Below are 12,544 nucleotides of genomic sequence, written 5' to 3' on the forward strand. Positions count from 1 at the left end.
AAGCGGGATCAACTGTTAAACAAAGAATTGCAAAGAATTATGGAGATTTGGGGTGAAATGCATCTAATTTATTTTGAAATGATTGAAAATGTTTGAGATCACTTGTAGCTTCTGTGTCATATTAAAAAGACAGAGAAACATTTCCTTCTTTTGAGAGAGAGAGAGAGAGAGAGAGAGAGAGAGAGAGAGAGAGTTAATGGAGCTGCATCATGTGTGGGGCTGTGTTACTGCAGCATTCCTTAACATAAAAATGTTCCAGGGGAAACAAGTAGGTCAAGTGAGTGAAAGCTCTCAGTGTTTCTCTTTTACAATCTACATCTTGCTTACCTGAGAGTTTCCAGTTTACAGTGTGGACACTCCAGTCCAGCAGACAGCAGCTTCACTCCTGAATCCTGCAGGTCGCTGTTACTCAGGTCCAGGTCTCTCAGACTGGAGGACTGGGAGCTGAGGACTGAGGACAGAGCTTCACAGCCTCTCCAGGACAGATCACAGCCACTAAGCCTGAAAATGAATTGTATAACATTTTATTTCTGTTTTGTTAAATGAAAATTCTTTGTGTGATCTTCGCACTTACAGAGCTTTCCTGGAGGCTTTGACCACTGGCAGCAGCCAGAGAAGAGCCTCCTCGGAAGCAGAGTATTTCTTCAGGTCAAACACATCCAGACCTTCCTCTGATGACAGTAAGATGAAGGCCAGAGCAGACCACTGAGCAGGAGACAGTCTGTCTGTGGAGAGACGTCCTGATCTCAGGTACCCTTGGATCTCCTTCAATAGAGAAAGATCCTTCAGCTCATTCAGACAGTGGAACAGATTGATGCTTCTCTCTGCAGAGACATTCTTACTGATCTTCTCCTTGATGTATCTGACTGTTTCCTGGTTGGTCTTTGATCTCCTTCCTGTATGTTTCAGGAGGACCCTTAAGAGAGTCTGATTGGTCTGCAGTGAAAGGCCCAAAAGGAAACGAAGAAACAAGTCCAGATGTCCATTTGGACTCCGCGTTCACTGCACTCTGGTGGAGATGTCTGAGTTTAAATTTGTCTCCTGATAGTTTGGACCACACAGAGGTTGATTGATCTGACAGCAGGTTGACTCCAGAGTTGATGAATGTCAGATGGACATAAAGAGCAGCCAGAAACTCCTGGACGCTCAGATGGACGAAGCAGTACACCTTGTCCTGGTACAGTCCCCTCTCCTCTTTAAAGACCTGTGTGAACACTCCTGAGTACACCGAGGCTGCTGTGATATCGATGCCACACTCTGTCAGGTCTGAGTCATAGAAGATCAGGTTTCCTTTCTGCAGCTGATGAAAGGCCAGTTTTCCCAGAGACACAATCATCTCTTCACTCTCTGGATTCCAGTGTGGATCTTTCTCTGCTCCTCCATCATACTTAACAATCTTCAGTTTGGTCTGAACCAGCAGGAAGTGGATGTACATCTCAGTCAGGGTCTTGGGCAGCTCTCCTCTCTCTCTGGTCTTCATCACGTCCTCCAGAACTGTAGCAGTGATCCAGCAGAAGACTGGGATGTGGCACATGATGTGGAGGCTTCGTGAGGTCTTGATGTGGGAGATGATGCTGCTGGCCTGCTCATCATCTCTGAATCTCTTCCTGAAGTACGCTTCCTTCTGAGGGTCAGTGAACCCTCTGACCTCTGTCACCATATCAACGCTGTCAGCAGGGATCTGATTGGCTGCTGCAGGTCTTGTGGTGATCCAGAGGCGAGCAGAGGGAAGCAGGTTCCCCCTGATGAGGTTTGTCAGCAGAACATCCACTGAAGTGGACTCTCTAACATCAGTCAGGATCCCACTGTTGTTGAAGTCCAGAGGAGGTCGACATTCATCCAGACCGTCCAGGATGAAGACAACCTTGAAGTCTTCAAGGCTGCAGATTCCTGCTTCTTTGGTTTCAATGAAGAAGTGATGAAGAAGCTCCACCAAGCTGAACTTTCTCCCTTTCAGCCCATTGAGCTCTCTGAAAGTGAATGGAAATGTGAGCTGGATGTGCTGGTTGGCTTTGCCTTCAGCCCAGTCCAGAGTGAACTTCTGTGTTAAGAGGGTTTTCCCAATGCCAGCCACGCCCTTTGTCATCAGTGTTCTGATTGGCTGATCTCCTCCAGGTGATGCTTTAAAGATGTCTTCACATCTGATTGGTGTTTCTTCTCTCTGTGGTTTCCTGGAAGCTGCTTCAATCTGTCTGACCTCATGTTCTTCATTGACCTCCCCAGTCCCTCCCTCTGTGATGTAGAGCTCTGTGTAGATCTCATTCAGAGGGGTTTGCTTTCCTGCTTTAGCGACCCCCTCAAACACACACTGGAACTTCTGCTTCAGCTTAGATTTCAGTTTACGTTGGCACAGTGCAATAAGATGTCCTGTATGAACAGACAACAGTCACTGGAGGGAAACTTGGTGAAGGAAATATTACAGTGTAGAAAAGCATCAGAATTGTACATTTTGGAGTACAAATGTTTGACCCTCGAGCAGCATGATATAACCTCTTAACCTTCTAACCCAGCGGTCTCCAATTTGGTACGGGGTCATCTGTGCCTCTGTGTCTTTTGACACATGTCAAGACGCTCGTCTCAGTTACGTGATACTTTACATCAAACATTTAGCCCACAAGCTCGCAAAAATGAGTGGAAAACAAACTTTAAGGAGCCATCATTCTCTGCGCTGATCACCTGTCTTTGCTTTTAAAAGACTTTAAACAGAACCACCCAACTACGAAAGACCCACAAACTGCGAGTGAATGGATCTGCAACCCATTTATGAACAAACCAGGTGAATCAAGCCTGACCTGCCAGGAGAAGATCAACCGCTGGAGATCGCAAATGACGGTGACCTTAAAAGTTACTTTCAGAGAAAAACTCTGCCGCTGTTCTGTATTAAAATCACGGCAGAATATCCTGAGATCGTCAGGAAAAGCACTGAAAACCCTGCTTCCATGTCCAACATCCTGTCTTTGTGAAGCAGGGTTTTCTGCAGTGGAAGCGACCAAAAAAAAACTGATGGAGTAGACATGACATAAGGAACACACTTCAGGTGTCCATTAACCCTTGATTGGACCGGCTTGTTGCAGAGACACAGGCTCAGGGCTCCCACTAATTCAGCATAATTGTGAGTTGTATTTTTTTATGCAATTTATATTTGTTTTTATGCCAGTTGTATCAATCTATTTTGTCATATGTTATCCCCCCACACTTTAAAGGCCGGCCCGAGAAAATATTGTATTCCAAGAAACCAGTCTGTTGCCCAAAAAGGGTTGGGGACCGCAGTTCTAACCCCTTATGTTCCTGTGTGAGCTCTAAGATCTCAGCAGGCCTGCTCACTCTCCAAAACCAAGACACTACATTACATTACATTACGGTCATTTAGCAGCCGCTTTTATCCAAAGCGACTTCCAATAAGTGCGTTCAACATAGGTAGATAAAAGAACTTAAGGTCACAAGAAATCGTAAGTGCATTTCCTTCCAAAACCAACAGCTAAGAGCATAACTAGAGCTAGAGTAGAAGTGCAATAAGTTAGATACCTTGAATGAGAAAAAAGGACAAATTAGAAAACAAATAAGTGCATCAGAAGATCTAGGACATAATAGGTGATGTCCTAAGAAGGGGCGCATCCGGGTAGTGTCTCTTGAAGAGATGGGTTTTCAGCCTGCGGCAAAAGATGGGCAGCGACTCAGCTGTTCTGACATCAGTCGGGAGATCATTCCACCACTGAGGTGCCAGAACAGTGAAAAGCCGTGACTGTGACGATCAGGCGCAGGGGCCGCTGAGCGATGGGGCAGCCAGCCGCCTGGAGGCAGCAGAGCGAAAGTGGTCGGGCGGGGGCCGAGGGCTTGACCATAGCCTGGAGGTACAAAGGAGCTGTTCCTTTCACTGCCCTGTAGGCTAGCACCAGAGTCTTAAACTGGATGCGAACAGCCACAGGGAGCCAGTGTAGAGAACGGAGAAGGGTAGTCGTATGGGAGAACTTGGGGAGGTTGAACACCAGACGAGCAGCAGCTTTCTGGACGAGCTCCAGAGGTCTGATGGCGGAAGCCGGGGCGCCAGCAAGGAGGGAGTTGCAGTAGTCCAGGCGGGAGATGACAAGAGGCTGGATCAGCACCTGCGCTGCCTTGTCGGTGAGGAAGGGACGAATCCTCCGGATACTGTAGAGGAGGAATCTGCAGGAACGCGTCACCGATGCGATGTTTGCCGAGAACGACAGTTGGTCATCCAGGGTCACACCCAGATTCCTCGCAGTCCGAGTTGACGTCACCACGGAGTCATCTATGATGATGGCCAGGTCTCGGTGCAGGCAGCCCTTCCCCGGGAGAAACACCATCCCAGTCTTGAGCTTCAGGTGGTGCATCGACATCCTGCCTGAGATGTCTGCCAGGCACGCAGCAATGCGCGTCTCCACTTGGGTGTCCGAAGGAGGAAATGGCAGAATCAGCTGGGTGTCATCAGCATAACAGTGGTAGGAAAAGTTATGGGAGTGGATAAGAGAACCAAGAGATGATGTGTAGAGGGAGAAAAGAAGAGGGCCCAAAACCGAACCTTGCGGAACCCCAGTGGTGAGCCTACATGGCTTCGAAACAGAACCTCTCAGTGTTACCTAGTAGGAGCGACCTGTCAGGTAGGACGCAAACATGGAGAGTGCAAAGCCCGAGACACCCATTCCCCTCCAGGGTAGAGAGAAGGATCTGGTGGTTCACCGTGTCGAATGCTGCAGACAGGTCCAGGAGAATCAGGACAGAGGAGAGAGAGTTCGCTCTAGCAGTTTGGAGTGACTCGGTCACTGCCAGGAGGGCAGTCTCAGTTGAGTGGCCCACCTTGAAGCCGGACTGGTGGGGGTCCAAGAGGTTGTTCTGGTGGAGGTACAGGGACAGTTGATTGAAGACAGCACGTTCGAGAGTTTTGGATAGGAAGGGTAGAAGGGAAACCCATTAGTTATGATGTCTGAAGGGTCAAGAGTTGGATTCTCTAAAAGGGGAGTGACTCTGGTCTTCAGAGGGAAAAGAGCCAGAAGCCAAAGATGTGTTAATGAGGTGGGTCAGGTATAGGGAAGAAGATCAGGAGCAGCAGACTGAAGGAGAGGGGAGGGGACAGGGTCAAGGGAGCAGGTGGTGGGGTGGCTAGATGTGACAAGGTGAAGGACCTCCTATGCAGAGAGGGGAGAAAATTAGGACAGAGAGGGAGAAGGTGGAGAAGGTGGTAGAGACAGGACAGCTGGGGGGTGAGGGAAGGAAGATCGGATATCGTTAACCTTCTTGTCGAAGAAGTCGGCGAAATCGTCAGGGAGGAGGGAGGAGGAGGGAGGAGGGGGTGGGGGTTGGAGGAGGGACAAGAAAGTTTCAAAGAGTTTTTTGGGGTTGGAAGCAGAGGTTTGAATTTTCCTGGAGAAGAAGGCAGCTTTAGCAGCAGAGAGAGAGGAAGAGAAAGTGGAAAGCAGCGATTGGAAGGCATGAAGGTCCTCCAGGAGTTTGCCATTCCTCCATTTGCGCTCAGCCACTCTCAAGCTCCGTCTCTGAGTATGCACTGAGTCCGACAACCAAGGGGCCCGTGGAGTTGGGCGTGCAGGCCTGGAGATGAGGGGGCACAGATTGTCCAGAGAGGAGGACAGGGTGGAGAAAAGAAGATCAGTGGCAGTGTCAGGGGATAGAAGAGAAAAAGATTCAGGAGCAGGGAGAGCGGAGAGAACAGAAGAGGAGAGATCGGTGGGGGCGAGAGAGTGTAGATTGGGACGAGAACATACCATGCGGGTGGGGGGAGGTTGGGTGGGAGGAGAGGAGAGGGAGAGAGTGTAGGACATGAAGTAGTGGTCGGAGAGATGTAGAGGTGTGACAGAGAGGTCGGCGCTAGAACAGTGCCTGGTGAAGATAAGGTCCAGTTGGTTGCCAGCCTTGTGGGTAGGAGGAGATGGGGAGAGAGCCAAGTCAATGGAGGCAGGAAAAGAAACAAGAGGGTGAAGCTTCTCAGTCTGGATGTTGAAGTCACCGAGAAGGATGAGGCCGGAGCCATCGTCAGGGAAGTGAGAGACAAGAGTGTCGAGCTCCTCCAGGAAGTCCCCGGAAGGGACTGGTGGGCGATAAACAACAGCAATGGTGAGCTTGACTGGGTGAGAGACAGTGACAGCATGGAATTCAAAGGAGGAAGGAGAGAATTGTGACAGGGAACAAAGAGAATATGTCCAGTCGTTGGAAGTGGAAGACCAAACCTCTTAGGAATAGAACTTTCTCCTTTAAATCTTACACTTAATTATCAGGCAAATGTCACTAAATTACAGATAATCAAAAGAGTGCAGGGGAGTGATACTTAGCCTAAGTTTAGTTTAGGCTCATCTTAGCCTGAGTGTGTAGAGTGTGTGAGTGTGAAGCTTTACTCCTGTTTCCTCTTTCCATCATGTTGAAGCTGTTAAATGGCTTACTGCTGTGCAGAGAGTCAGCCAGCTCCTCATGCTTCATTCTGCTCAGGAAGGTCACTGTGAGCTTCAGGAACGCCTCTCTGATGCTCCTCTGCTCTTCATCCTCATCACCTGTTACCACCTCATCCTCATTCTGGCTCTTGGATTCTGGACTCAAACCCTTCTGGATGCTCTTCAGCTCGTTCTTCACAAACCTGACAATGTTCTCCTCAAGCAGCTGAAAGAGTCAAACACCAGTTTGTAACAGAGTGAGAGAAGTTACTGGTTTCTGATTGGCTATCAGGTGACAGTGTATATGTTGCCAACATAACTCAGGAGTGCAGCTAACGAGGATTCTAACCCTACTGATGTATGAAGATGCAGGTAACCATACCAGCAACTCCTATGTTAATGTTCCCACTTAACTCTCTCTGCTCAAACTAAATGAACCAAGTGCTGCATTAAAACTCTCTTATTTCTCTGTCAATAGATACTCTACACGGTGACATCGTCCATATGTAAGTGGGTGGAGCCTGGACATTTACACACCATAAATATGGAGTCCAGGTCTGCTGGATGCTGCTGGGCACACTGACCAGTGGAAACCTCTGACTGATACAGCTGAAGTCTGTGGAGAAATAAAGAAACATGTGAGTTTACAAACACACACAGGCAGGTTTTCATGGTGACATGTGTCTGTCTGACACAACAAGAAACACAAGTGAATTCACTGGAAATCCTGATTTTCAAGAACCTAAAAATTATTTTCATGAAGCAGAAACTAAACCTAAAATGTGGGCTTAAGAGGACTCTGACCTTCCTTTCTTAGGCTGCTGTCCATCACTGAAGTTAATAGGTTTAAACATGGACCCATCGCTCTTCATGGACACACAGCTGGGTACAGGACAGTCTGGCCTCTGCTGGTGAACCCTATAAACACAGCATTGACAACACAGCAGCAGATGGAAGCAGAAGGTCATTAGGTGAGTGTGAGGAGCAGCTAAAGCAGCTGTACACACCACTGCTGTCAGCTTCATCTATGAGAGAGTCACCATCATTCATTCTTAGCTTGAAATTCATCTCAATGAACAGAGTCACAGGAATAACATCCATTCATTCTAATGGGAAGAGGAGTTGTGTTTGACTCAATGTTGTCCCTTCCCTGGAGAACATTTACCACCAGAGATTCCACAGGTCGGCCTAAAACATGGTGAAACCCCGCCCACCCCCAGCATGGAATTTGGATACTCAAGCCGTCTAGTAGGAGGAAGAGAAGTGTGAGGTGCCACACCAGGCTACAGGACAGTTTTTTAAAGTAAGAATTTGATTGGGCGTTGCTACTTGTTTATCTGTCCGTATGACAATAAAGTCTTTGAACCTTGAACCTTCTGCCATTTTGTGTTCATTTCATGTTGATATCATTCCATAGCTCTTGCACCATCGTGCATACTGGATGAGATTCATCCATGATGTCATAATGTAACTTAATGAAACTCTGTTTTAAACAATAAAATGAAATCAAGCAACAAATCCCCCAACATCCAGGGACTTCTGGCAGACTGGAGCTCCTGCACTTCATCAATTGGACTCTGACTTGTAATGGCGGCGCCTGATTGACGCCTACAACCGACGCACTTAAGACAGCGAGTCAGCACATTGAGATACGCCGTCTTCATATTTAGGTTCAGATTTGTTAAATCACCTCTCTTAAATTAACCCCGTGTTGACCCCCCCACCTCTGTGTGATGGGCGCTCTTACTCTGTGTGTGAGGGTCCAGGTTTAGGACTGAAGTGTGGAGGTCCTTCATCTTCATCACTGCAAACACTCATCGTTACACTGCAGAGATTTAAACACACACACACACACACACAAACAGTTTCACATTTACATAAAGTTAGATTAACTCTCAGAACAGAATACACACACACAAACACACAGACAGACACAAGTATGAAAGTCAAACTATGATCCATAAAGTCATTGAATTAAACTCAAACTCACAGTCAGTCTTCCTCTGCTGCTCTTCCTCATCGGACACAACTTCCGCTTTCTGACTTTACAATACTTGTGTGGGCGTGTGTGTTTGTGTGTTGCTGTAGTCTATTAGGGGGTCACTTAGCACCACCAAGTGGTCAGATAGCAGAAGTGTGGTCTCTTCACACAGCTGGAGCTGCAGACTCTCTGCTCTGCTGTCCTGGTGATGTAAATAACAGTGGAGACACAGAAATGTATGGAATGTATGAAATGCAACTTTTGTCTCTCTCACCACACACACACACCAAGGATCTCTCTTCACACGCTGAAGTACACAGACTTGAGATCTATTTTCCTCCTCTACATCTGAAACATCACCACCTAGAGGAAGACAAAGTCACACATGGACTGTGATCATTTTCCTTAAATATTTTATTCCAAAAAAGCTCAAACCTCATCTTCACAATTTCAAACCATCTGCATCAACGTTCCTCTGCTGACTAAACCGTCCCGTCAGCACAACTGAGCTCAGTCATGTGACACGCTGCCATTACTCCTGACGCTGAAGCGTTGAAGGCAAATATCTTTGCCTTCATCTGCTCACACTGACGTTCATGACACATAAGGCTCAGTACTTTTAGTTTGGGTTGAAAGGAGTGGAAAATATCATTAGAAAAAAAGTTCATAAAAGGAAAAGCTTTCTAAAATCAGTAAAAACCAAAATCAATGAGCCTTAGTTCCACAGTTTGATGCTACTGATGATCTTTACCTTCTTGAGAAACATTGACATTTCCTTCCAGAAACCAAAGAAAAGAAGAACATTCTTTGAAAACAAGCAGCGACTCCACAGTAAAACACATCACTGTGTGCGGATGAACCTCTGACTGCAAAGACTTGATGGAGTTTAACCCTCTGGAGTTCCACAGGGTTTAAAATACTGCAAGTCTCAGCAACGCAAACAGTTCAAAGAAAACAATGTTTCTGATGAAGGTCAACATGACTGTTACAACCTTAAGATGAACGATTTCACCTCCATTCTGTCTGTGAAGCTATTTTTAGTTTTCATCATGAATAAATCAAACCAAACCATTTATGATAATTTCACATAAAAACACATTACAGATGTTTATTAAAATCAAAGTGCAGTCTCTTTATGTTTCTCACATTCTCAGCATTAATAAATCTCAATCTGTATCAGATTCATGTTGTGTAAAGTTATAATCTTGTACTTTATACGATGTTTGTAAGGTACAGCAACACAAATGTCTTTATATAGCAAAGTTCAAACACAAAGGCAAGTGCTTTACATGAGATACAATGTATGAAAACATTAAAGACAAGAACAAAAAACAATGTTTAAAAATAAAAATGAGTAAAATAAGAGGAAATAAATGCATGAATGTGAAATAATGTCAAAATGCAGATATTTCATTTGTTTTCATTCAAAGCAGCAGTGGTAAAAAGACGTTTTAAAGCTGAGAGAGGTTCTACTCCTCCTGTGTCTTCATCCTTCATCTCTACCTGCACTTCCCGTCTTGCTAGGCTCCTGGTTTATAGGGTTACAGTGATGAGAGTGAGAGAGAGAGAGAGAGAGCGAGAGAGAGAGAGAGAGAGAGAGAGAGAGAGAGACTGTGCATGGGAGGGTGTGTGTGCAAGAGAGTATGTCTGTGTGAGACAAAGAATGTGCATGGGAGAGTGTGTGTGTGAGAGAGAGTGTGTGTGAGAGAAAGAGACCGTGCATGGGGGAGAGTGTGTGTGTGTGTGTGTGTGTGTGTGTGTGTGTGTGTGTGTGTGTGTGTGTGTGTGTGTGTGTGTGTGTGTGTGTGTGTGTGTGTGTGTGTGTGTGTCCTACAGATCACACAGAGTCACTGAGGAATCAGACCTCCAGAACCCAAACCCAGCATAGAGAGTGTGAGTGAATGTGGTGGTGAAGGTGTGGAGGCGCACCAGTGTGTCAGAGGCGCTGTAGAAGGACAGAGTGCCAGCAGGACAGTCCACATACACTCCTACTCTGAGAGGGACAGAGGAGGACACAGGGAGACTGAGGGGCGTCTCTTTGTTATTGTGCCAGACAGAGTAACTATGAGGATCAGAGCAGATCAGACTCCAGGACTGATCATTTCCTCCAAACCAGCTGTCATCTCTGCCTCCTTTCCTCTTCATTCCTCTGTAACTCACTGATATATAAATGACTCCTTCCCACTCCACCTCCCAGTAACATCGACCAGTCAGACCATTTCTACACAGCAGCTGAGGCCAGGAATCAAACCTCTCTGGATGATCAGGATGTGGCTGCTCCTCTCTCACATATGTCACCTTCCTGTTGTTGTCAGACAGTTTGAGTCTTCTGCTCGCTGTGTTTGGGTCCAGTTCCAGTTCACAAACATCTGATGGACAGAAAAAGACACAAACAGCAGCAGTTTATCATCAAACACAGCTGCTGACTTTATTATTCACTCATTTATCCACTTCTGCACTTTTTACTGTTTTCATCGTCACAAATATCAGACATAATAATCAGACCTGATTTAATTTTCCTGTTTGAAAAAAAAATTTATGTCAACAAAACAATAAAATATCTTCTGCTTTAATCTGAAAGTTTTCCATCAACGTTAATGTTTGGATTTATAAAACATATAATAACCTACTAATGATCAATTTCAATACCAATGGATCCATGACTGATCCATGACACACACACACACACACACACAAACACACACACACACACACACACACACACACACACACACACACACACACACACACAAACGGCTCATTTATTAAAGAGTTTTTGGTAACGTGACCATGTGTTTTTAATTCAATTATGAACCGAGCTGCTGTTCCTATATGTTGGTTTAAATATGTTGGTTTAAATATGTTGTTTTTATATGTTGTTCTATATGTTATACGTTCGCACCTAGGACCAGAGCAAATTCCTCTTAAGTGTAAACTTAATTGGTGAATAAAGCGATTCTGATTCTGATTCTGAAACAAGGGGGAACCATCAATCATTCTGTCACAGTCAAAGCTTCATTTTGAAGGAGAGCATCTGGATCCAAGTCATTTAGAACCGAAACTAATTCTCTATTAGAAATCAATTGTAAATCAATTGATGTGATCACTTCAAGTCTGTGTTCCAGTTGTTCCAAATGGAGGAGCAGTGAACTTAAAAGCTCTTTTACTGAACTCAGTGCCAACAATAGGGAGAGACGACTGCAGGCTAGAATGGCCTCAGCTTCTAGTAAGATAAGAGCACAGGTAAGGAGGAAGCAGGCTGAGGAGAGTTTCATCAGTGAGACTCAACCAGTGGGGACGTCTGCAGAAGTACAGAGACGTCCACCCAGCCACTGCATACAGAGGACAATGATCTGTGTGATGTTTACAGCCTGTGAGGAATCTGAAGGCACAATGATACACAGCATCAAGCATCTGGAGACTTTGGCCTGATGCATTCATCAATATGGATCATATATAGAAAGATTGTGACAAATGTCCATCAGTTCCCACAGATCAATGTCACATCTTCAAACTGCTTCTTTTGTCTCCACGACAACTAAAACACTGAAAGTGATTAGACTTATTATGATATGAAACAGAGAAAAGCAGCAACTCCTCATATTGAAGAAGCTGCAGCCTGATAAAGTTTGGGATTTTGATTGATAAATGACTCAATGTATCAATCACTTCATCAGTTAATCAATCAATGAATATTCTAACTGACTTGTCAAATGATGATGTCCTCAGTTAAATATGAATCATTTTCTCTCTGAATTGTGTGTGTGGATGGACACACAGTTTAATTAAAGTCAAATCAAACTTACGTTTCCTCACACCAGCTTTGATCCTCTGCTGTCCACCATGATCCATCCTGCAGGAAGACACAGAGGCACAGCAGCACAGGATTGATGATTGATTATTGAGTTTTTACCTTCAACCAATAGGGAGACAGTCCTCAGTCTGTAGCTGTGTCCTTACCTGAGAGTGTCCAGCCTCCAGTGAGGACTCCTCAGTTTAGCAGACAGCAGCTTCTCTCCTGCGTCTCCTGGATGATTGAAGCTCAGGTCCAGCTCTCTCAGATGGGAGGGGTTGGAGCTCAGAGCTGAAGCCAGAGAAGCACAGCCTTCCTGTGTGACCATACAGACTGACAGCCTGAGAACAGAGTGTGTGTGTGTGTGTGTGTGTG

General features: G+C 45.6%; 1 protein-coding gene across 20 annotated transcripts in view; it reads right to left on the reverse strand.

Moving 5' to 3' along the window:
• The window catches only part of LOC143012670 (protein NLRC3-like), a 31,812-nt gene that overhangs the window by 3,408 nt on the left and 15,860 nt on the right, over positions 1–12,544 (reverse strand). For 13 of the 20 annotated variants that reach the window (XR_012965065.1, XR_012965066.1, XR_012965067.1 and 10 more), the window contains one exon: positions 328–501. The exons of 1 other annotated variant lie outside the window; for it this stretch is intronic. Coding sequence is in view for 16 of the 19 variants with exons in the window: in XM_076165920.1 (XP_076022035.1) it covers positions 328–501 (174 nt within the window). In the remaining 3 variants the exon portion in view is untranslated. Of the gene's footprint in view, positions 1–179; positions 239–327; positions 502–8,773; positions 10,746–12,182; positions 12,230–12,336; positions 12,511–12,544 lie in introns of those variants that run through there. 6 more of the 20 variants (XM_076165926.1, XM_076165931.1, XM_076165935.1 and 3 more) reach the window with 4 other exon arrangements.

This window comes from Genypterus blacodes, unplaced genomic scaffold, assembly GCF_046128005.1.
Source record: "Genypterus blacodes isolate CSIRO-AG114 ecotype Tasmania unplaced genomic scaffold, CSIRO-AGI_Gbla_v1 ptg000152l_1, whole genome shotgun sequence".
Taxonomy (NCBI): domain Eukaryota; kingdom Metazoa; phylum Chordata; class Actinopteri; order Ophidiiformes; family Ophidiidae; genus Genypterus; species Genypterus blacodes.